A 24,182-nucleotide genomic window follows, 5' to 3' on the forward strand; every position below is an offset into this window, starting at 1 on the left:
GCAGCAGGAGCCCAAACAGTTGTGGGGTGGCAGAAACATATTCAGCCAGATTGGGAAATGAAAGTCACGTGGGGCAGAGGTGAACTCGGCACCTGCCCCTCTGACCCTTCCCGGTCTCATTCCAGCACTGCCAGCTGGCTCTGAGGTGGGACCTCAGCGAGAGAGCCAAGAGGCTGCAGTGCCTTCAGCTGCAGTAGAAGCCGCCCAGAGGAGGAAGAGAGAACCAGCTGCGAGGGCCCTTTAAATGGCCAGGCCCCACCCCTGAGTGCCTGCCCTGCCGGGAAGTGATCCCTAGGGCTGGGCCTGGGAGTTTCCCCCTCTGAGGGGTCTGGGGCAGGCAGCACTCCTTCTGGGTGTACTTCGTACAGGTCCCAAAGCCCCCAAACAGTTGGTGGGACCTTGTGTCCCTTAAGGCTCGCCTAGCCCCGTCCTGCCTTCTAAGGCCTTGCTTCTGCCGGGGCAGGTAAGACATCTCTGAACCGGAGGAGGAAGAAGGTGGGTAGAGGCTTGGCCGTGGGAGGTTTTGCTTTCCTTGCTGGATTTTTTTTTTTTTTTTTTTTTTTTTTTTTGTCTTTTGAAGTAAACGTAGATCAACTTGTTATCTTGCGAACACTCCCCCACCCCCCAAATCGAAGGCCTCTTGACTTCAGGCTCCCACATCAGAAGTTAGGGCAGAGGCAAGTTGGGTCCATTCGCACTCTCTCCTGGGTCCCTGCTGTAGGCCTCTGCCTCCTCCTCCTAAGGACTTCGGCTCTGGCCTGTCCTCTCTGAGCTTTTAGAATGTGATTCCCGCCCCCCACACACTGAGATCCTTCATCTATGCCAAATGTTGAGGATTTCCCACAGCCTCACTTAAGGCTATGCTGACCGTGATCCTAGCAGGCCATTTGGGAGGTGGTTAGCAAAGTGATCTCAAGGTAGCTTGACTTCTAGAAGGCTTGGGGGTTGCTGAGCAAGGCTCTCTCATTTTCTCTTTTGGGGGTGGGGGGTGGGGGGGTGGGGGCTGAAATCAAGAAACAGGAAACTCATTTGGACCCGCCAGTCTGTGATTATGGGGATCTTAGAGCTGGCTCTCAGGAGTGAAGTATGGGGGTGGGAGATGGTAACTGAGGCAGATGTCCCCTGTGTTGTCTGTTTCCCGCCTGGGTGGTCCCCTGGGTTGTGAGGGGGGAAAGCTGGCTGTTACATGGGGTGCCAGTCAGTGGGCTCCCTGGAAACTTCTGCCTGTTTCTGCCCTTGGCAAACAGGGCACCCAGCCTGACCCCGGGTGAAGCTTTCTGGGTGGGGCAGCTCTCTGGAGTAGCCAGCCGATAGAGCAGCCACCCTGAGTGGATGGCCCAGGGACAGCCTGAGGGCTCCAAAGTGACTCTGGCCTCCTTGTTGGATGGAGGAGTTCCCTCCCCCCCAGCCCCCCTCCCCTTGCAGAAAATGCTCGGCTGTGAAGTGCCATTGACCCTGTCTCCCAGAGAATAATCTGCCCCACCCGGGTCCTAAGTTCTTGTTCTGTGCTTCCTGGTTTGGGAGCTCTGCAGCAGCGATCCCAGGCTGAGTTCTGGCTCTGTCCTTTGATCATTGCGTGATCCTGAGTGATGTTGCTAACTAATCTAGGTTCTTGTGAGGATTAAATGAATGAATTAAAGGTCCTTAACACAATGCCTGGCACAGTTTAAGTTCCTAATAAGTGGGAGCTGTTATTTGGGGGACTCTTGCCAAAGACACACATTCTAGAGTCTCCTGGAAACTTTGGTGTGGTGGGGCTGGATGAGGCCTGGGAATCAGCATGAACAGGAGCAACACTCTCAGCTGGTTCCTGTGATGGAGCAAGTTTAGAAAACATTGATCTAGATCAGGGGTTCTGAAGCCTGGTTCCTGGGTCACTTCTCAACTGGACAACCTTCATCTTCAATGAGTGGCATTAATTGGCAGCATCTAGGAAGTAGGGTGAAGATAGGGCGAGGAGCATCCTGAGCTGGCAGAACTGTTCTGTCCCCAGTGAGGCCACCAAGCTGCTCCTCCTCCCACAAGGTAGTTGAGCTGGAGCTCAGAGAACACTTTCCTAGGAAGAGAAGTTCCCAAAAAGCTGCTCTTAAACCTGATTGGTGGGAGACAAATTCTTGAATTTCCACTCTAGTCCCCCTATAGTAGGAAATAATCTCCCTAAACTGGGAAGCTGGTAAATAAACAGCCTCTGAGCAGTCCCTGAGTAATGTGACTCTTGCATTCTCCAAAGACTAGAATGTTTACACAGGGAAACGGCAACGATGAGCCCCTGTGTATGTTGAGCGTCCTGTACATTTCCCTAAACCTGAGCTTGATAGGGAGGATGGTGGCAGGCTGAGTCACTGACTTCCCCTCCAGCTTCAGGTCTGCTTGGGGGCTCCTTGGACCTGCCATGGACCAGGCTGAACGAAATGCCCTGCCCTTGAGCAGTCTGTAATCTGAGCTCATTTTATTCTCCCTCCTCCCAGCCACCCTCTGAGCTCCTGTGCCCTAGAGCCATCCTGTAGTCACTAATCTCTTTAGGCCCAGGAAATAGTCCTTCCTTTCCATTTCTCGGTCTAGGAGACTAAGGCTCAGAGCTAGCAAGTGGCCCCAGATTGACAGAGCTCAATCTTTGCTGTGTATCAGGGTCAGTGGGAGAGATTTTAAATCTAGCCATGTCTGCACCCCACCTCAGGCCACTGAGGTCAGAATCCCCAGAGATCAGTGCTTTTCGAAGACTTCCAGGTGACTCTCAAGTACAGCCAGGACTGAGAGTGGCTGCTTGAGGCCGGAGTTGCTGGTACTTTAATATGTGCCCAAATCACGAGGGATCTGGTTAAAATGCCGGCTGATTCAGCAGCTCTTGAGTGGGGCCTGAGAAGCCCCCTTACTAACAAGCTTCAGGTGATGCCGATGTCGCTCACTACAGACCAGTACACCATAAAGCTGGTCACTCAGACATCTGTTTGAGTCACTGTGCCAGGCACTCACAGTTGACCCTGAAGATTTCTGACAGGTAGTGACCAGAGAGGCTCATTGAGTTTTGCTGTAGTGTAAGTTTCCTTTTTGTAAGTTTCCTTTGGAGCCAAGACACTGGTCTATAGCTGCGTCTTAACTAGCGGATGAAGCAGCTTCTGCCTACAGGTTTTGTTCTCTGCCCTTCCACCCACTACCCGCCCCCCTTCTTCGTGGGTGTGGTGCAGTGTCTGAGACTTTGGGCAACAGCTGACGGATTCCTGCAGGAAGCTCATGACATCTGGGGGAAGTGTGATCAGACCAAAATGGGCATGTATGCAGAGAGCAGACTAGGGGGCAGATCCTGGAAGCAGGCCCCGAAGGGGAGGGGATGAGTGGATTTGGAGTGCCGGGGCCAGCCCCAAGGTCTAGGCAGGACCTTCCAAAGGCCAACATCATCCTTAACCATTGTTTTTTGAGGGGCCTGCCTTACTGGAAAGACAATGTTCTGACTATCCATGTCATCTGGTACACCCCAAAAGTGTAAATCTGGGACTTGTCACAAACAAGCTGCCTGAGTCAAGTGGTTTCCCTGGCTCCCTGGAGAGGTCATACGTGGAGGCTTCTTTTTACAGATAGCAAGAGGATAAGAGCAAAGTCTGTTCTGGGGTGAACAGCAGGTGGTCTAGGTGGAAGGCACAGCTTTAGGGTATGGTAGTGGGCAGTCAGGGGGGATAAGATAGGGTCCCAGTACTGAAACAAGGGCTTGGCTTTGGAACAAGGCAGAAGCCCAGCCAGATCAGCTATAAGGATGATTCTCAGCTGAGTCACTGAGCTGGGTGAGGCTCTCAGCCCCCCTGACTGGGCCCAGCTGGGATGACAGATGGTGGAGAGGCCTCAGCCATAGGGAGTGGGGGATTGTCCAAAAAGGAGTCATTGGAGGCTGTTCCTGGGGCCTGCTTCCCAGCCCTTGCATGGCCTTCTAGAGTTCAGATCTTCCCTAGGGGGTGCCTCACGGAGCCCTGTCCACACCTCCGCTTATAGCCCTAGCCCTTCCTCTCCCCCATCTGGCTTCCTGGCCAGGCTTCTACCCTGCAGAGAACCTGGCAAAGGCTTCACTTAGCCTTCAGATGCCCCTTCTTTGCTGCCATTCTAGCCCCACAGCTGGGGCGACACAAGACTTGCCAGCTTTCTGACCACTCAGCAAGGGGGGTTAAGGCCGGGTGGGTTAGGGGGTCTCTGGTGCTAGGCCACATCCCCTAACTGATTAAGGGAGCTGGGCCTCAGGCTATTCCTGCCTCAGCAATAAGTAGCATAGTGCTTCTGAAGAGTCGGGCTCTGTTCCAAGTACTTTATGATTACCTCAGTCCTCATAACTCGGGTAGATGCCCTATCAGTTCACAGTTTACAGGCCGGGAAACGGGTATAGGGAGGGCAATGGACTCGTCTGAAGTTACCCCATCCAGTAAGGGATGCAGGTACTTCCGGCTCCTGGGGGCTCTTTGGGGGCTTCCTCAGGAAGCCACTTTGGAAGCACAGCAGAGAGACACTGGGCAGTAGGGAGGAAGGAAAGAGAAGGTCAAGATAAGAGTGGGGAGGAGAACAGATCAAGGAAAGCAGAAAGGCAGCCCCTGTATTTTCAAACACTGCCTAAAAACAACAGAAGAGGGAGCCCTGACGTCAGAAAAGCCACTCCTACAAGTCCCGGGGAATTAACTTCACATAAACCAGAGCAACAAAAAAGTATCGAGGTCAAATCCCATACAAAGTTGCAAGATAGAGAGCAGAACATTCTTTTGATGTGGAAAGTGTACCAGGAAGACAGGTGAAAACTGTAACCTTTCAAAATGAGGTAAGATGTTAAGGAAACAGTACAAGGCAGGGAATCAGAACCATAAGACCGGGCAGTCTGGCTGAATCTGTGCCCCTAACCACTGTCCCATGGCTGCCACCAGAGAAGGACAGGACCAAGCATTCCATGGGGATTCTCATCCCACTGATTCGCTGCGTGGCCTCTAATGATCCATAGTCCCTACCTGGGACTCAGCTACTTGGAGGTACACTGTAATGTGGGACTCACCAACCTTATTTGGCCACCTTGATGGAAATTTAATATTTAGTTCCTCAGTTCCCCTGGTCACATTGCAAGTATTCAGTAGCCGCCTGTGACCAGTCCAAAGAATCCAGATTTAGAATATGTCCATCATTACAGAAGGTTCTACTAGATGACGCTGAGTTAGAGACTTAAGCAGGAGCCAGGCAGGTGTCGTTGAGTGCAGCAGCCTAGGTAGAAGACAACAGGAACAGCACGTGGGGATTGTGGTAAGTGCACGATTGGCGGGGAGGGGGCAGGCGGGCCTGGGCGGTGGGGGGGTGTCACATCTATAGGCAGCAGCTGTGACTTGACTCTAGCCAGTTTTGCTAGGTGGAAATGCAGGGTGTAGCTCCTAATTCTTCAAGAGAAGCAGGAATCAGGAGGTTGTGGAAACTCACAATTGCTAAGCAAAAAAATAAATAAAAATTTTACAGAGTGTGTAGGTTAAGTAGAATTTTTGTGCCTTTCCCTGGCTTCTGCAATTTTGGGGCTTCAGCCTCTTTCTCCTGCGCTAAGCCACTCCGTCCTCGCTCCCGCTTCTCAGGTTAGAAGTTAGTTGAATGGTGGGGCAGATGAAGTGTCCCTCCTTTTCTGCTGGTGGCTTCAAAATGGCCTGACCAAAGTCTCAGAGGGCAGGGCTTTGAGTTGTCTAATAAACTTGGTTCCCTCTGTGTGACCCCAAGGGATGTATCGTCCAAAGTCCAAGGCCTGCTGGAGGCAGGGACGGGGGTTCAGGCAGGAGGCATGACCTTCCTGAACCACCCAGGATTCAGAAGCAGGTAGGATGGGGGTGGGTGAGAGACGCACTTGTTCATTCCCTTTCCCTTCCCACCCACCCCTACCTGCAAACACAGGAAACCAAGAGTGACCACAGACCAGAGAGAACTGGGGAGAAAAGGACTAATTTGGTTGGGGTTTGCAACCCAGCTGACTCTATGCGAGCACCAGTTCCGCCAGGGATCCCTGCCTTGAGAGGTGGCCCGTGTCTGAACAGTTCATCCCAGATTGCTGAAAATGTGTGTGGGGGGCATGGGTGCAAAGATAGTGTAAATATTCTTAGGCTGTGGGCTACCATTGCAATACAGCTGGGTCCCGGGATCCCCTGAAATAAACAAGCCTGTGTCTGGAGGACCCGGGGAGCCACCCAGTCACTGCTCCTGCTCTGCTGGTGAAGGCCACCTCCGGCACCTCCAGAGTTTTCATCTAAAGCCCCTTCCAGTGCTGCAGGCAGCTTGGGGAGGGAAAGGAATAGGCAGAGAACAACCTGGGCTTCCTCGGTTAATTGTGTCAAGCAGGTCTCGGCAGGGATGAGGTCTGGATGGGCTGCGTGCCCTGGGTGGGGAGAACAGAGGAAGCGGCTGGCGTGGGGCTCAAAAGGGTGAAATAATCCGAGCTGGAGGAGGACAGGCCCACTCCCCCATCTCCAGCCAGTCCTCCGGCTCGTGCTGGCCCCGTGCCGGCCCCCTGTGCTCATCTTGTTGGATCTTCTCCCCACCTGTCTATCCCCCTGCTGCCCTGGGCTCAGGAGTCACCATGGCAACCGAAGAGTCCATCATCCGCATCCCCCCATACCACTACATCCATGTGCTGGACCAGAACAGCAACGTGTCCCGCGTGGAGGTCGGGCCAAAGACTTACATCCGGCAGGACAATGAGAGGTTGGTGTTGGGACCGTGCCGTGGGGTGCCTGTTAGTCTGGCTGGCGTGACCGTCCATCTCCTTCCTGTTCCCAGGCAGGATTGGCCCTGGGTTGGGTGACGCTTTCTCTCCCATTCACTGTCTCCTTCAGAAATGAGAACAGGGTCCCCCAGGTCCTCACACTGCTTCTCACCCTCCTACAGGGTCCTGTTTGCCCCCATGCACATGGTGACTGTCCCCCCACGCCACTACTGCACAGTGGCCAACCCGGTGTCCCGGGATCCCCAGGGCTTGGTGCTGTTCGACGTCACAGGGCAAGTACGGCTCCGCCACGCTGACCTAGAGATCCGGCTGGCCCAGGACCCCTTCCCCCTGTACCCAGGGGAGGTGCTGGAAAAGGTACTTGGCTTGCTTCCTCTATAATCATTCTGCCTGTTCTGCCGCCTTGTCCTAGGGCTCTGCGCTGCCTTCTGGAGGGAAAACAAACTGGGGCTGTGGGAGCGGGTGGGGGCAACATTTGCAGGTTCTCCCCAAGGACAGAATTACTGCTTCCTTCCTTCCTCCTCGCATGCCCACAGCAGACCCGCCCCTCCTTTGAGAGATGTCAGCCCATCTCCCCTCCTGACCTTCCAGGCTCTGGAGCCTGCTAGAAGCTCCCGACCACTCTGGTGCTAAACAATTATGCCAAGTGTGCGCATTTCATCCACTCAAACGGTGCCAGACCGTTGGGCAGTCTGGTGGGCAGTGACCGCAATGGTGGACGAGATGAGTTTGGGCTCGGAGACTGGTGACCGTTCCTCAGGAAGGCATCACAGGCCTGCGCTTGTGGCCTGGCCCTCGTTTACGTGGCCCTCAGGCCCTGGCCTGAAAATCCCCCATACCCAGGTCCTACCTCGGATCAGCTCAGTCCCTCTCTGGGTGGGGAGTGGTTGGGGGGGCGGGGGGGGGGCAGTGTTGAAAGCTCCCTAGGTTCCCCAGCCCACAGCAGCTCTTTCTCTCAAACCCCACATCCTCCAGGCCAGGAGGACAGGGCCTCTCCCTCTTTGGAGCCCAATGTCATGGAGCCGTTCCTTTTCCTCCCTCTCTGCCCACACCTCTTCCCTTCTGGTCTCCACTGAGAAGGTGCCTGCCTCAGGCCTCCCTCTCCCTCCCCTTCTGACTCATGGGAGCCTCACTAATGTCCTTGTGATGACCTTGTCAATGACTTGGCCTTCTTGACCTCAATTCTTCTGTTCTGCTGCAGCCCCTCCTGGTGCCAGTCCACTCGGGACCTGGTTATTCTCCCACCTCCCCCACCTTGGAAACTCAATCCCCGCCTCCTCAGTTGTCATGACCCCTCAGGGCTTTTCATTCCGTCTTCTGTCCCTCAGATTCTCTTCCTGGTCTCTTTCCTACACCAACTGGAGGTTGTCATCTTAACAGTCTCTTATGTGCAGGACCTGTGGCCAAAGCCGGTCCTGGATTGCTGTGACCCCAACCTGTCCTTCCTGTCCTCATACCCAGGAGGGGCTTCCTGGCCATGGGGACAGATCCACAAAGATGACAGTATTACAAGTAGCTGATGGGTCAAGCGGCTCATTTCCAGGCCAGCTCTGTTCAGTGGTTCTCTTCCTTCCTAACCAGCTTTCTCTCCACTTTTTTTCTGCATGCCTCTAAATATTTATCATTTTCCACTCCCTTCCTATTTTCTATCCTATTTTTTAGTAGCATTTTATTTTATTTTTTTTAATTTTTTTTTAATGTTTATTTATTTCTGAGAGAGGGAAAGACAGAGTGCAAGCTCGGCAGGGGCAGAGAGAGAGAGGGAGACACAGAATCTGAAGCAGGCTCCAGGCTCCAAGCTGTCTGCACAGAGCCCGACGCGGGGCTCAAACTCACAAACTGTGAGATCATGACCTGAGCCGAAGTCGGACGCTCAACCGACTGAGCCACCAACATTTTATTTTAATTTTTTTAATGTTGAGAGCGCCTGCGTGTGCATGAGTTGGGGAGGAGCGGAGACAGAAAGGGAAAGAGGACCCGAAGCCAGCTCTGTGCTGACAGCCCAATGTGGGGCTTGAACTCACGAACGGCAAGATCCTGACCTGAGCCAAAGTTAGACACTCAACCAATTGCGCCACCGAGGTGCCCCTTTAAGAAGCCCTTTAAAGTTTATTTATTTTGAGGGAGAGCACATACGAGTGGGGGAGGAGCGGAGAGCGAGGGAGAGAGCGAATCCCAAGCAGGCTCCACGATGTCAGCCCTGAGCCCGACTCAGGGCTCGGCTCAAACCCACGAACCATGAGATCATGACCTGAGCCGAAATCAAGAGTAAGTTGCTTGACTGACTGAGCCACCTGGGTGCCCCACTCATTCTTAAACAACTTCGCCACATACTTAGAAGTCCAGGCCATCTGGCAGGATCTGGGTCTGCATTCCCTTCCCTTATTTTATATCTGTGCTCATCTCCTTTCTACCTGTTGGGGCCTCCATCAGGTGGCCCCGGGAACCTGGCTTATCCTTCTGTGTCTCTTTTTAATTTTATTTTATTTTAATCCCAGTGTAATTAACCTACAGTATTAGGCTTGGGTGTGCCATACAATGCCATATGCTTACTCAGTGCTCATCAGGATAAGTGTACTCTTTACCCCCTTCACCTAGTTCACCCATCCCCCTCCACCTCCCCTCTGGTAACAGAGTTTGTTTGTTCTCTGTAGTTAAGAGTCTGTTTCTTGGTTTGTCTATTTTTCCCTTTATTCACTTGTTTCTTAAATTCCACATATGAGTGAAATCATACGGTATGTCTTTAACTTACTTCGCTTCCCATTATGCTCTCCAGCTCCATCCATGTTGTTGCAAATGGCGAGATTTCATTATTGTTATGGCTGCGTAATATTCCATTGTGTGTATATGCCACATCTTCTTTATCCTTTCTTCTGTTGATGGACACTTGGGCTTCCACCATTTGGCTATTGTAAATAACGCCGAAATAAACAAAGGGTGCATATATCCTTTCGAATTAGTGTTTTCACATTCTTTGGGTAAATACCCCTTAGGGTGATGACTGGATCATACAGTAAATCTATTTTGAATTTTTTGCAAAACCTCCATCCTGTTTTCCACAGTGGCTGCACCAGTTTGCATTCCCACCAACAGTACACAAGGATTCCTTTTTTTCTCCACACCCTCGCCAACACTTATTGTTTCATGTGTTTTTTATTTGAGCCATTCTGACAGGTATGAGGGGATATCTTCTTGTGGTTTTGATTTGCATTTCCCTGATAATGAGTCCTGTTGAGCATCTTTTCATGTATCTTTTGGCCATCTGGATGTCTTTGGGGAAGTGTCTATTCATGTCTTCTGTCTGTTTTAATTTAGATTATTTTTTGATGTTGAGTTGTGTAAGTTCTTTATATATTTTGGATACTCTAACCCTTTATGGATATGTCTTCTCCCATTCTGTAGGTTGTCTTAGTTTTGTCGGTTATTTCCTTGGCTGTGCAGAAGCTTTTTATTTTGATGTAGTCCCAATAGGTTGTTCTTGCTTTATCTTTCTTGCTCAGGAGACCATACCTAGAAATATGTTGCTATGGTCAATGTCAGAGACATTACTGTCTGTGCTCTTTTCTAGGATTTTTATGGTTTCAGGTCTCACATTCAGGTCCTTAATCCCTTTTCAGTTAATTTTTGGGTATGGTGTAAGAAAGCGGTACCCTTGCATTTTTTTTTTTTTTTTTTTTTTTTTTTTGCATGTAACTGTCCAGTTTTCCCAGCACGGTTTGTTGAAAAGACTTTTTCTCATTGCATTCTCTTGCCTCCTTTACCAAAGATTAATTGACCCTGTAATTGTAGCTTTCTATTCTGTTCCATTGATCTATGTTTATTTTTGCCCCAGGACCATATTGTCATGATCACTACAGCTTTGTAATAGAACTTGAAATCTGGAATAGTGCTACCTCCAGCTTTGTTTTTCTTTTTCAAGATGGCTTTGGTTATTCTGGGTCTTTTGTGGTTCCATACAGATTTTGGGATTGTTCTAGTTCTCTGAAAAATGCTGTTGGTATTTTGATAGGGATTTCATGAAATCTGTAGATTGCTTTGGGCAGTATGGACGTTTTAACAATATTCTTCTAATCCATGAGAGTAAAATGTCTTTCCATTTGTGTCTCCTTTAATTTCTTTCATCAATGTCTTGTAGTTTCAGGGTACAGTTCTTTCACCTCCTTGGGTAAGTTTATATACTTCTATCTTTTTTAAGTTTATTTATTTATTTTGAGAGAGGGAGAGAGAGAATCCCAAGCAGGTGCCACGTCATCAGCGTGGAACCCGATGGGGGGCTCGAAGTCCTGAACATGAATGAGGTCATGACCTGAGCCGAAGTCCAACACTTAACCTGTAACCCCACCTGGAGCTTCTCTTTCCTCTGTCTTTAATTTCCCCACTACTGCTGCCTTTCTCTTGGCCAATAAATATGCTCTGTCTCTTCCATCCTTCTCTGCCCTTAAAGGCTTACTTGCAGAAGCTTTCATTCTAAAGAATACATCCAGAAGGCTGTAAGGTCCTTCGTGACTTCTGCCCCCAATCTCTACTCACCATTCGCCAGAGCCCTCTACTGTCATCCATTCAGGGTCTGTGCTTCCAGATATGTTTATGCATTAACATAAGTATGTGTAAAAAAAAAAAAATCATATCAACTATAACCTATTTGCATAAAGCTATCACATTGTCACTTGCCAGTGTATTTTGAATGAGCTTCTGTATATTGTTATGTAAGTCTCATTTGTTCTATGTAATTCCAGATGATGCTAAAAGCTCAGCCATTTTCCTGTTGAGTATCATTCATGGTGTTTCCGATTTATAAGGAAAAACAGTGTTGCGACGAGTATCCTTGTCTGTGTGTCCTTGTTCATGTTTCTGTTTGCTGTTTGTGTGTGTGTGTGTGTGTGTGTGTATGTGTGTGTGTGTGTGTGTGTTTAAAAACATTTTTTCAAGATTTTTTTTAATTAAAAATTTTTTTAATGTTTATTCATTCTTGAGAGACAGAGTGTGAGTGGGGGAGGAGCAGAGAAAGAGAGGGAGACACAGAATCCAAAGCAGGCCCTGGGCTCTGAGCTGTCAGCACAGAGCCCGATGTGGGGCTTGAACCCAGGAGCCGTGAGATCATGACCTGAGCCAAAGTCGGACGCTTAACCGGCCATCAGGGCCTCTCAAGATTTTATTTTTAGGGGCGCCTGAGTGGCTCAGTCAGTTAAGCGTCCAACTTCGGCTCAGGTCATGATCTCACAGTTTCTGAGTTCGAGCCCTGTGTTGGGCTCTGTGCTGACAGCTCAGAGTCCGGAGCCTGCTTTGAATTCTGTCTCCTTCTCTCTCTGCCCCTCCCCACTTGTGCTCTTTCTCTCAAAAATAAATAAATAAATGTAAAAAAAAAAAAACAAAAAAAAAGAAAGAAAGATTTTAAGTAATCTCTGCACCCAACCTGGGGCTTGAACTTACAACCTTGAGATTGAGTTCCATGTTCTACCAACTTAAGCCAACCAGGCACATATAGTGTTTGCTGTTCTTTAAGAGTAGAAACTATTAAGAATTGCTGGGTCCCAGGATACTCATGTGAAATTTTTTTACATTTATTTATTTTTGAGAGACAGAGCACAAGTGGGGGAGGGGCAGAGAGGGAAGGAGACACAGAATCCGAAGCAGGCTCCAGGCTCCGAGCTGTCAGCGCAGAGCCCGACGCGGGGCTCGAACGCACACACCGCGGGATCATGACCTGAGCTGAAGTCGGACGCTCAACCGACTCAGCCACCCAGGCACCCCTGAAATTTAAATTTAAAAGTAGGAACTTTTATGAGGGCCCTATATATAAATCCAGTTTCTAGCTATTTACTGCTGCTGCTTTCCTTTCATACTTACCCTTTGATAACTGCTTGATGTCCTCTGCCCCATTTCCTCACAAGCCCCTACATCTGGCCCCTGCCCCCGCCCCCCACCTCCACTGAACTTGCTTTCACAAGGCTCCAAGGCCTCCCAACTCCTAATTCCTAACCTGGGTGGACATTCTGTGTCTCACGGGTCTTCTTAGCCACAACCATTGTTGACCTGCCCTGTTATTAAAACTTGTCTTTTTGGAGTGGCTCCCTTGGTTGAGTGCCTGATTTTTTATTTTGGCTCAGCTCACCATCTCATGGTTCATTAGTTCAAGCCCCGCACTGGGCTCTGCGCTAAGGGCGTGGATTCTGCTTGAGATTCTCTGTCTCCATCTCTCTCTGCCCCTCCCCTGCTCACTCTCTCTCTCTCTCTCTCAAAATAAACACTTAAAAAAAAAAAAACTTGTCTTTTTTTCCCCTCCACCCGACCCCCCGCTAAAACTTATCTTCCTGTTTTACTCTGTGGATATCTCTTTCCATCTTCTTCGATGTCTCCCTCTCCTCTCCTGCCCTCTGCCTTCAGATTCTGTCCTGAACCTCCTGTGAGCCCTCTCATGCTCCCGTGGCCTTGACCACTTCGTCTATGTTAGACATCCACCCCTGTACCATCGCTGGGAGCTGCTGACCTGTGAGCCCCTAGCTGCCTGTGGGAGGCTCTCTCCTGGATGTCCCGCTGCCAGTTCCTACTGGACGTCCAAACCCGACACTTTCCCTTCCCCCCAAATCTGCTCTTCTCCCGCATTCCCAATCTTATGTGGCGATACTACTGGGTACCTAGTCACCTGAGCTGGAAGCCTGCAGTGGCGTGGGGGACAGACAGGAAGGAGACCAGGGTGGCCGCCAGGAGACAGATTAGGAAGATCTTTCCATTATCCAGGCAAGAGATGGTGACTTAGGTGAGGGGAATGGCAGCGATAAAGGTAGATGTAGCTTTCAGCGGAACAGGGAGAAAATGATGATAGAGTAGATGTGGGAGGTGAAAAACCCCCACGATCCTTCCAGAAATCTCACTTTCTCCTCTTCCTGCACCTTTGTATCAAAAGCCAGCTCTTCCTTTGAGCCCCTGCTCAAAAGCGACTCCCAGAGGGCTTTTCCTGATGTGCCCTAGGTTTTTGCAACCTCTGTCCCTTGACACTGTCCATGGTGTACTTGGAGACAGGGGTCTGTATCTGTCTTATCACCTGCTGGACACTTCCAATCCAGGAAGATGGGTGTGTGTGTGTGTGTGTGTAGCCTGCCCCTACCACAATCAGCCAGGTGCTGTGCCCATTGAAGATGCACAAGGAAGGGCTCGCCTGCCTCCAACCCAGTGTGTGGTCAGTGGGGAGAGAGTAGAGCTGCTCGACCTTTCTGCGCTGGGTCACTCTGGTCAGAGAAAGCGGCAGGCAGCTAAGCTTCACTAAAGACTGAGGTTCAAGTCCGGATCCCGTTCATCACTAGTTGTGTGACCTTGGGCGTATCTCTTCCAGCCTCTCTGAGCCTCTTTCTCTCCTTTCCTGCCTCCCTCAGATCAAAGACCAAGTGAAGTTCTACTCTTAGAAACCTTTCTACAAACTTCTAAAAGGTTTGGATGCTTATTGCCAGGTCCCCCTTCCTGATGAAAAGAGACGTGATGGCTGGAGCACGGTGGCCATCTTGTGACCATGAAGCGACCCTGATGACAAAGCCACGTGCCAAAGCATGCCTGTTACAGCCGTCCAGGCTTCCCACTTCTTCACTTTCTGCACTTCCCCGGGGCATACTAGGCCTTGAGGTGTGCCCCAGTTTCCCAGCCTAGGTTTCTAATTCAGAACCACTTCTAAGCACTTCCTACAGAGGATCGTGTGTTCTTGGCTCATTGGTAGTGGCTTCCTCTTGCTCGGTCAGCTGTTTTAGTTCTTCAGGTCAGATGGCTTTGGGACTACCCCTACCTTGTGCATTCCACTTGGCAGCTTTTGGGGGGACCTATAAAGATGGATGCTGCGGACTCTGACCTCCAAGGTATTGGGCATGACTCCTGGAGTCACAGTACTGGATGTCCCATGACCTCCCTTCTTCCCTTGTCAGGACATCACTCCACTGCAGGTGGTTATGCCCAACACTGCCCTCCATCTTAAGGCGTTGCTGGATTTTGAGGATAAGAATGGAGAGAAGGTGGTGGCAGGAGATGAGTGGCTATTTGAAGGACCTGGTAAGTTCCTTCCGTTGGCCGGAGTCCGGGTCAGAGGCTCCTGGCCTTTCCACTATAGCTCTGATACCTGCTCACCTCCAGCCTCTTCTCCCCTCCCCAGGCACATATATCCCCCAGAAGGAGGTGGAGGTCCTGGAGATTATCCAGGCCACAGTCATCAGGCAGAACCAGGCCCTGCGGCTGAGGGCCCGCAAGGAGTGCTGGGACCGGGACGGCAAGGAGAGGGTGACAGGTGGGGTCGATAAGGGGTGCTGATGGGGGTGGACAGGCCGTGCTCTGCCCACAGGGTTGGGGATGGCCACTAGCAGCCTGGGAGGAAGTACTTCCCTGGGATCTCTCTTATAAGCTTTTGGGGGCTGCCCACTGCTGCTTTCCCTAACCCCCTCCCTGTGCGGGCTCTCCCCTGACCCTGCTGTCATGTTGACATGGCTTCTCCCTCCCCCCAACCCCCACCCTTCACCCGACCCAGGGGAAGAATGGCTGGTGCGTTCCGTGGGGGCATATCTCCCGGGAGTGTTTGAGGAGGTTCTGGATTTGGTGGACGCCGTGATCCTCACAGAAAAGGTCTGTGCTCTGGGGGGTTAAGGGACCCTGGGGTAGGGATCACTCTGAGTGGCAGAGAATAGTGGCAGAGGACATGAACGTGAAAGAGAAGCAATATTTCTAAGGCCACTAAAAGAAAACTGCAGAGGTCAGTTACCTGAGGGGTATCCTGAGTCCTCTGAGAGGGTTAAAATGCCCTCCTGGGTTGGTGGAGACTGGCGGTCAGGCCTGGGAGCACTTAGTGGCCAGTGGGGCTCCCAGGTCCCCTGAGGAACTTGGATATCGGTTTCCCCAAACGCCCCGACCTCTTGTCCTACAGACGGCCCTGCACCTCCGGGCTCGGCAGAACTTCCGAGACTTGAGAGGAGTGACCCGTCGCACGGGGGAGGAGTGGCTGGTGACCGTGCAGGACACGGAGGCCCATGTGCCAGATGTCTACGAGGAGGTGCTGGGGGTCGTGCCCATCACCACCTTGGGCCCCCGCAACTACTGTGTGATTCTCGACCCAGTGGGCCCGGATGGCAAGAACCAGCTGGGGCAGAAGCGTGTGGTCAAGGTGAGTGCCTCCATTTCACCTGGAGCTCTGCTCTGGGAGGGTGAATGCCCTTGAGTGGAGGCCCTCGGACCTCTTCCTTCCCTCCTCCCACCCCAGGTACATGTTCTAGAAGCACCAAGCTCGTTCTGGCTCCCTCTGTGTCCTTGCACGTCTAGTTCTATCTTTTGAGACAGAGTCCCCCTGATCTCCCTGGTGGCCCCCAACCTCAGTTTCCACACAGTTTCTTCTGGGAGCACCTCCCGGGTCCCATCCGTACCCGCTGTTCTGGAAACCTTGTCATCATGCATAAAACAAACCTCTTGGTTTATGCTTCTCCCCACCCCACCTCACCCCTCTCTTAACTATACATGGGACTACCAGGGATCGACATACTTTTCTGTAAAGGGCCAGATCGTAGATACTTTGGGCTTTGGGAGCACATTCCACTGTACTGTTGGAGCAAAAGCATAGACAGCTTGTAAATGAACGAGTGCCTCTGTGTTCCCGTAACATTTTACTTCCCGAAATAGCCCAAATGTCTAGCAGTGGATGAACAGATCACAAATTGAGGCGTATCCACACAATGGAATATCCTTCAGCTATAAAAGGAAATAAGCACGTACGGATGCTCGTGTGCTAATGATCAGCATTCAGGGCGCCTGGGTGGCTCAGTCGGCTGAGCGTCCGACTTCAGCTCAGGTCGTGATCTCAGAGCTCGTGAGTTTGAGCCCCACATCAGGCTCTGTGCTGACAGCTCAGAGCCTGGAGCCTGCTTCGGATTCTGTGTCTCCCTCTCTCTGCCCCTCCCTCACTCACGTTCTGTCTCTCTGTCTCTCAAAAACAAATAAACATTAAAAAAAACTACATTAGTATTTCAGCTAGTACTTGGAATTGTTTAATTCCATTTATTTTAATTTTTAAAATGTAGTTTTGGGGGGGGAGGGGCAGAGAGAGAGGAGAGAGAGAGGATCCCAAGCAGCCTCCACGCTTAGTGCAGAGCCCGATGTGGGGCTTGATCCCATGACCTTGAGATCACGACCTGAGCTGAAATCAAGAGCTGGATACTCAACTGACTGCGGCAGCCACGCACCCCTGTGTGGTTCCGTTTACACAAAATGTCCCAAATGGGTAAATCCATAGTGATAGAAAATAGATTAGTGGTTAGAGGGGGTAGGGATGGACAGAGAGGAACCGCTAATGAGTTTTTCAGGGTGATGAAAACCCTGGGATTAGATCCTAGAGATGATCGGACAACTCTCTGGATATGCCAAAACAACTGAATTGTAGACTTTAACCGGAAAAATTGTATGGTATGTAGATTATATCTCAAATAGATTGTTAAAAAAAAAATAATAGTGGCCAGATTTGGCCCAGAAACTGAGTTTGCCAATGTCCAGACGACACCATCCCAAGAAAACAACGCATGGGAGAAATGAGCAACAAGAGGGTCATTCTTATTTTTTTTTAAGCTTTTTTTTTTTAATGTTTAGTTTTGAAAAAGAGAGAGAGAGAGTGCATGGGAGGGACGGGGGTGGTGAGGAGGGAGGGAGGGATGGAGGGAGAGAGAGAGAATCCCAAGCAGGCTCTACACTGTCAGCACAGAGCCAGATGCGGGGCTCAAAACTCCCAAACCATGAGATCACGACCTGCCCTGAAATCAAGGGTTGGACACTTACCTGGGTGGCTCAGTCAGTTGGGCGTCTGATTTTAGCTCAGGTCACGATCTCGCAGTTAGTGAGTTTGAGCCCCGTGTCGGGCTCTGTGCTGACAGCTCGGAGCCTGGAGCCTGCTTCGGATTCTGTGTCTCCCTCTCTCTCTGCCCCTCCCCCACTCATGCTCTGTCTCTCCCAAAAATGAATTTAAAAAAAAAAAAGGGGGGGGGGGTTGGACGCTTTAGCGACTGAGCCACCCAGGCCCTCCAAGAGGTTTATTCTTAACGGTTGAGCTTGTGAGGGTCCAGGTCCTGACGGTTTACAGGATTTATCAAGGGCGGTTTGACCGGACGAGATCTGTGGGCATTTGTCGAGAGCCTCATGGTCCCGATAATGCTTCGCTGTATTACGGTGGGAACATCAGGAGGGTCTTTTGGGGCTCCTGTCCTCATCACAAGCCTGTGGCCACAGGAACCAAAAGAGGCGCTATCAGAGGCAGTCACGACTCTGGGTGGCAACCGCTTCTAACCCCATGTCTTTCCACTAGGGCGAGAAGTCTTTTTTCCTCCAGCCTGGAGAGAGGCTGGAGCGAGGCATCCAGGATATATATGTGCTGTCAGAGCAGCAGGGGCTGCTGCTGAGGGCCCTGCAACCCCTGGAGGAGGGAGAAGAGGAGGAGAAGGTCTCCCACCAGGCTGGGGACAACTGGCTCATCCGCGGGCCCCTGGAGTACGTGCCCTCTGCCAAGGTAGAGGTGGTAGAAGAACGTCAGGCCATCCCTCTGGACGAGAATGAGGGCATCTACGTGCAGGATATCAAGACTGGAAGGGTAACAGCTGAGGGATGGGCACCCTTACTGTTGTGCGGCCACGGTGGTGGCCTGCTCGGGGCTGACGGGGACAGGTGCGTGGTGGAGATGGGGGAGGAGACTTCGACAGCCTTGGTGGTGGCATCCGAGCAGGCCGGCATTCCGTGGAGTATCTGCCTTCCCTTTGTCGTAAATAGCGAAGTGCAAACTTGAGAAGCTCCCCAGGGAGAAGATGAGCCAGGTTTAAGGACAGGGACTCTGTCTCCACTGCAGAACTGGCCCCAGCATAAAGATCTAACTGGGGAGTGGCCTGGGAACAGCAAGAACCAAATTCCTCCCCCATCCCCTTATCCAGGTGGAATTTTTCCTCTTTGCCAACCCCCCCCCGCCCTAATCTGAAGCCTTGACCTTGGTCTGACCTAGGACCACATCTCCAACCTCTTTCTCTAAGACGCCAACCTGAAAGTAGAGCTCAGAATCCTAGGAGGTGTTAGCGAATGTTACCTAGGTCCTAGGATTGATGGCATCTGTCCCTCCGATGCCCTCCAAGCTGCCCCCAGAAGGAAAGTTCCAGAAGAAATCCTCTGAAGCCCTTACCACGTGCCAAGTTCTCAGCACTAGACATCTGAGATGTCATTCATTCCTCAACCCTGTGCGGATGAGGAACCAAAGCAGGGGTGCGCCCAAGACGACCGAGCTAGCAGCCGGTGCATCTGAATACAGCCTCGTTCCAGAGACCATGTTTGGCCACAGCGCCAAGCTACCTTCCCCCACCACCGGGCTGCCGGCTGGGTCCTTCCCCCTTCCCTTCCCGGGTGACGTCCCTCCCCGTTCTCTCTCAAGGTACGAGCTGTGATTGGAAGCACCTACATGCTGACCCAGGACGAAGTCCTGTGGGAGAAAGAGCTACCTCCTGGGGTGGAGGATCTGCTGAACAAGGGGCAGGACCCGCTGGCAGACAGGGGTGTGAAGGAGATGCCCAAGACCCCCCAGCCCTCCCCTCTCCGGAACAAGACCCGCGTGGTCAGCTACCGGGTCCCTCACAACGCTGCTGTGCAGGTGTATGACTACAGAGAGAAGAGAGCTCGGTGAGGGGCCATCCCGGGGGGGGGGGGGGCAGTTGGGGAGGCTACTGGGGGGGAGGGGGGAGGCGGGAAGGGCCACCGGGGGCGAGGGGGACGAGGCGGGAGGGGTTCTCCGTGTGTCTGACTCCCGGCTCCCTCTGCAGTGTGGTCTTTGGGCCCGAGCTGGTGTCGCTGGGTCCCGAGGAGCAGTTCACCGTGTTGTCCCTTTCGGCCGGGAGGCCCAAGCGTCCCCACGCCCGCCGCGCTCTCTGCCTGCTGCTCGGGCCTGACTTCTTCACAGACGTCATCACCATCGAAACAGCAGACCATGCCAGGCTGCAGCTGCAGCTCGCCTACAACTGGTGAGGGGTGGGGAGGGCCCGGGGGGTGGGGGAGCCAGGAGGAAGAGCCCTGGGTCCCGCAGCGCTGGGCTCACGTTCAGCCGACCACATAACTGCAAGGTCGTGAAAATGTCGGTTGGATACACCCAGTGCGAGTGGGCAGATGTCCCCAAGCACAGGCTCTGGGGCTCGCTGCCTGGGTCCCGGCCCTGCCGTTTGCTAGCTGTGGACCTAGGCCAGTGACTCGGTGCTTTCCTCCATCTCCCAATCTGTAAAATGAGAGTGACAACCGTCAGCCTCACGGGGCGGTCGAAGGGATGCGGTGAGAATTGGAACAGTGCCCTGTACGTAGTTAGAGCTCAAATGGCAGTGACCGGAGAGGGGGGAGGGGAGTCCCATACGGCGGCTGTGCCCCACCACACCCACCTCTGGGCGGAGTGGCCAGGACTGTGACAGGGGCAGATGGGGGCGCTGACCTCTCTGGGGCGGGGGGGCACTGCAGCATGGTCGCTAAGAGCATAGACCCTGGAGCCACGCTGCCTGAGTTCACCTTTCTGGCTTGCCACATATGATGTGACTTTGGGCCTGTCACTTAACCTCTCTGGGCCTCTCTTTCCTCATCTGTAAAACGGGATAGTGCTCATCCCCACCTCCTAGGGTGGCTGGGAGAATAAGATGGTCTCTCACCTGGGCCCATGGTGGGTAGCAATTCTCGTTCTCTGTCGTGGGAGACCCTGGCCAGTGACGGGGGGTGGGGGCCGGAGTCCTTTTCAAAGACGAGAGTTGCCGTTTCCTGGAGGAAGATGGCTTCCCTGTTCTGGGCCTCTCTGTTCACAGGCACTTTGAGCTGAGGGACCGGAAGGACCCACAGGAGACAGCCAAGCTCTTCTCAGTGCCTGACTTCGTGGGTGATGCCTGCAAGGCCATCGCGTCCCGGGTGCGGGGGGCCGTGGCCTCCGTCACCTTCGATGACTTCCATAAGAATTCTGCCCGCATTATTCGCACTGCTGTCTTTGGCTTTGAGACCCCAGAAACCAAGGGGCTCGACGGCAGGGCTCTGCCCCAGCCCCGGGACCGGGCCGTCTTCCCCCAAAACGGGTTGGTGGTCAGCAGCGTGGACGTGCAGTCGGTGGAGCCCGTGGACCAGAGGACCCGGGACGCCTTACAGCGCAGCGTCCAACTGGCCATTGAGATCACCACCAACTCCCAGGAGGCAGCTGCCAAGTGAGTGAGGCCTGGGGGCAGGGCTTCCCCACTGCCCACAGTGCCCACTGCGGGCCAGACCTCTCCCGAGTCCTTACCTCGGCCCACTGCCACGACCTGGGTAACAAGGTGCCCTCCCCCCGCCCCCGCCTACGGACGGCCTGCGATCACCCTTAGCAGATGGCATGGCCCACTGAAGAATACGACTAGGACAGGGCGCCCAGGTGGCTCAGCTGGTTAAGCGTCCGACTTCGGCTCAGGTCATGATCTCACGGTCTGTGAGTTCGAGCCCCGCATCGGGCTCTGTGCTGACAGCTCGGAGCCTGGAGCCTGCTTTGGATTCCGTGTCTCCTCTCTCTGCCCCTTCCTGACTTCTCTCTCTCTTTCTCTCTCAAAAAAAAAAAAAAAAAAAAAAGTACCACTAGGTGCCATCCCCCTCCTGTGGCTTCTCACCTTGCTTGTGCTAGAACACAAACTTGTTCCGTGGTCCTTCCGGGCACCGGGGATCCAGGCCTACCTCCCCCACCTCACCTTCCAGCCTCTCCCAGGCTCACGTGCTCCAATCCCACCAGCTCCTTTCTGCCCCTCAGATGCACAGCCGTGCTCCCTGCTTCGGGCCCTCTGCGCTGGCTGTTCCCTCCGGCCAGAATGCTCTTCGCCTAGAGCATTCAGCCAGCCTCCTCCTCGGGCCTCAGCCCGAAGCTCGCCTCCTCGCAGAGCCCAGTTCTTTCTGCCCCAACTGAAGCAGCACCCGCTCTGCTTGGTGTCCCGTCACCCACTTTCAGGGAACTTGTCATTGTCCGAAATCAACCACGTCCCTTTGTTTCTCCCCACTGGAGGGTGGGCTGTGTGGAAGCGGGGGCCTCGGGTCACAAGTCCGTCCCTTCTCCTGCGCCTGCAATCGTGCCAGGCTGTTAGCGCGCACGCCGTGCTTCCGTTGGCACGTTGAGTGCTTCCCGCGGGCACCCCCAGCAGACTGGCGGTCCCTGCCCTTGGAGAGCTGGCTCGCATCTTGGAAGATGGCCAGCATCTTCCCAGTCCCCTCTCCCGTCCAGGCACGAGGCTCAGAGACTTGAGCAAGAAGCCCGCGGCCGGCTTGAGAGGCAGAAGATCTTGGACCAATCCGAAGCTGAAAAGGCTCGCCGCGAACTCTTGGAGCTGGAGGCTCTGAGGTGGGTTGAGAACCAGAGGAAAAGAGGGCCCGGTCTTGGAAAGCAGCTGGTGGAGGGACTGAGACGAGTGTGACTTCTGCTGCCCAGAAGTGAGGGTGGAGGAGGGCAGGGCTGGGCTTCCTCCTGGCGTCCCCTGACCCCCGCCGCCCCTCCAGCACTGCCGTGGAGAGCACGGGGACCGCCAAGGCGGAGGCCGAGTCCCGCGCTGAGGCCCTGCGCATCGAGGGAGAAGGCTCCGTGCTACAGGCCAAGTTGAAAGCCGAGGCCTTGGCCATTGAGACGGTGAGTGGGGGCGATGCCTGTGGAAGGGGGTCTGGAAGAGGCCCCATCACTGCAGCCCTGGAGAGGAGTGGGAGACCAGGTGTCCCGATGTAAAGCCCTATTTAAACACTCCGTGGTTCATAAAGTCCTTTGCCCTGTGTCTATTCGCTTAACCACCTTTCCCCTCCGGGCATGATGACCTCTGTCTTCTGTGTAATGTGCACTCACACGTTGGCCAGCTTTGTGCAAAGTGCTGCACGTGTCTTACACGCACGGTCTTATTTAATGCCTGAAGTCCCATTCAGGCGGCAGGTACTGTCTCCATTTTACAGATGGCAGAACCAAGGCTTGGATTGAGGACTCCCACCAGTCGCCAGCTACAAGGCAGCCTGGCCAGGAGTCACCTGGCAAATTGACTGTCCATTTACAGTTCCATCCCTTTGGCCTCTGTTCTCTCTGGCTTGCTGGGACAGTTCCCAGGGGCCACACAATGCTGCGTTCTCTCCCCCCACCCCCTTCCAGGAGGCTGAGCTCCAGCGGGTACGGAAAGTGCGAGAACTAGAACTGGTCTATGCCCGGGCCCAGCTGGAGCTGGAGGTGAGCAAGGCCCAGCAGCTGGCGGAGGTGGAGGTGAAGAAGTTCAAGCAGATGACGGAGGCCTTGGGCCCCAGCACCATCAGGGACCTTGCTGTGGCTGGGCCAGAGATGCAGGTCAGAGTGGGGAGGGGGTTGGTGTGTGTGTGTATGTGTGTGTTGGGACCATATTTGAAACCAAGAAGGCAGAGCTGGGGCAGACATATCTGGAAAGATGATGCTGGGGGCAGAGGGGAGAGGAGGTGAAACTGTCCCCGTGTCCCGGCCTGTAGAACTTGTGCACGGTGGCCTCTGTCAGGCACTGTGCTAGCTTCGGCAGGGAGCTGCAGCCCCTGGGGTGGATGGTCATCAAGTGGAACCCCAATCCGTGGCAAGTGCTTTGAAGGAAGTCGAGCCAGGGATGCTGGCTGGTTTAGGGACAGTCCCTCGGAAGAGGGGATACTTGAGGCCGATGTAGAGTTGACGGGAGCTTCCTGGGAGAGGCTCCATGTGCAAAGACACAAGGACGACAGAACTCAGTGCGTTTAAGGAACAGAAAGGACTGAACGGCCGCGACCGAGGGTGGAATGGTGAGCTTCTGGAAGCAGCTACAGTGGGGCCGGGTCTTTCAGGCCTTCTAAGCCCCGGTGAAACCTTCAGTCTCCCCTGATACACCTCGCTTATTGTCCACGACTAATCCTAGGAGGATGGCTCGGGTGACAGCTGCAGAGTGTGATAAGTGTGGGTGGTGGCCAAGGAGACAAGAAAAGGAACAGGGGACTGACTCTTCCCTCTTGCTCCTCAAGGTGAAACTGCTCCAGAGCCTGGGCCTGAAATCAACGCTCATCACCGATGGTTCCACCCCCATCAACCTCTTCAACACAGCCTTGGGTCTCCTGGGGCTGGGGTCGGAGGCCCAGCCCCCAACCAAAAAGGCAGCCGGCATGCCCAGCCCCCAGGAGGGCTTGCTTCTCCGGTCCCCTCCTGCCCCTCAGTCTCTTGGAGACAACCACGTTGTTCCTTAGCGCCGTGCTGCAACCGACAAATTAAACATTTCTGGGCATTCTAACCTTGGGCCTCAAGTCTCTGTCACAAGGGAGCACTGTGGATACCCCTGAAATCTCAAGGTAGCTACTAGAGACTATCCTCACCTGTGAGGTGGAGAGGAAACTGAGGCAGGGAACAGTCACGCTGATGGGAATGTGACCCCAAAGTCTTACTAGTCGCACTTTTTTTTTTTTTTTTTGATGTTTGTCTTTGAGAGTGAGAGAGACAGAGCACGAGCAG

General features: G+C 53.2%; 1 protein-coding gene across 2 annotated transcripts; it reads left to right on the top strand.

The window, feature by feature from the left end:
* The first annotated feature begins 73 nt into the window (after positions 1–73).
* LOC122209479 (major vault protein) lies at positions 74–23,952 on the top strand. Of its 2 annotated transcripts, none has more exons than XM_042921347.1 (15): positions 74–495; positions 6,558–6,690; positions 6,874–7,069; positions 14,620–14,743; positions 14,844–14,975; positions 15,213–15,307; positions 15,606–15,842; positions 18,021–18,302; positions 19,125–19,369; positions 19,510–19,707; positions 20,524–20,910; positions 21,945–22,061; positions 22,217–22,343; positions 22,845–23,033; positions 23,702–23,952. In XM_042921347.1, exons 2-15 carry the CDS (start codon positions 6,566–6,568, stop codon positions 23,918–23,920), a joined length of 2,673 nt encoding a protein of 890 aa, XP_042777281.1. In that variant the 5' UTR covers positions 74–495; positions 6,558–6,565; the 3' UTR covers positions 23,921–23,952. The 2 variants fall into 2 exon arrangements, with proteins under 2 accessions (XP_042777281.1, XP_042777282.1); XM_042921348.1 differs by having other exon boundaries at positions 74–463.
* Positions 23,953–24,182: the final 230 nt, after the last annotated feature.

Source organism: Panthera leo, chromosome E3 (genome assembly GCF_018350215.1).
Source record: "Panthera leo isolate Ple1 chromosome E3, P.leo_Ple1_pat1.1, whole genome shotgun sequence".
Classification (NCBI taxonomy): domain Eukaryota; kingdom Metazoa; phylum Chordata; class Mammalia; order Carnivora; family Felidae; genus Panthera; species Panthera leo.

What these genes read in the sequence shown, in the direction of transcription:
- LOC122209479 (XM_042921347.1), top strand. Translation starts at nt 6,566, where the DNA reads ATGGCAACCGAAGAGTCCATCATCCGCATCCCCCCATACCACTACATC. An exon ending in CAGGGGAGGTGCTGGAAAAG is followed by an intron (nt 7,070 to 14,619) that starts GTACTTGGCTTG and finishes TTCCCTTGTCAG; the next exon opens with GACATCACTCCACTGCAGGT. An exon ending in AGGATATCAAGACTGGAAGG is followed by an intron (nt 18,303 to 19,124) that starts GTAACAGCTGAG and finishes TTCTCTCTCAAG; the next exon opens with GTACGAGCTGTGATTGGAAG.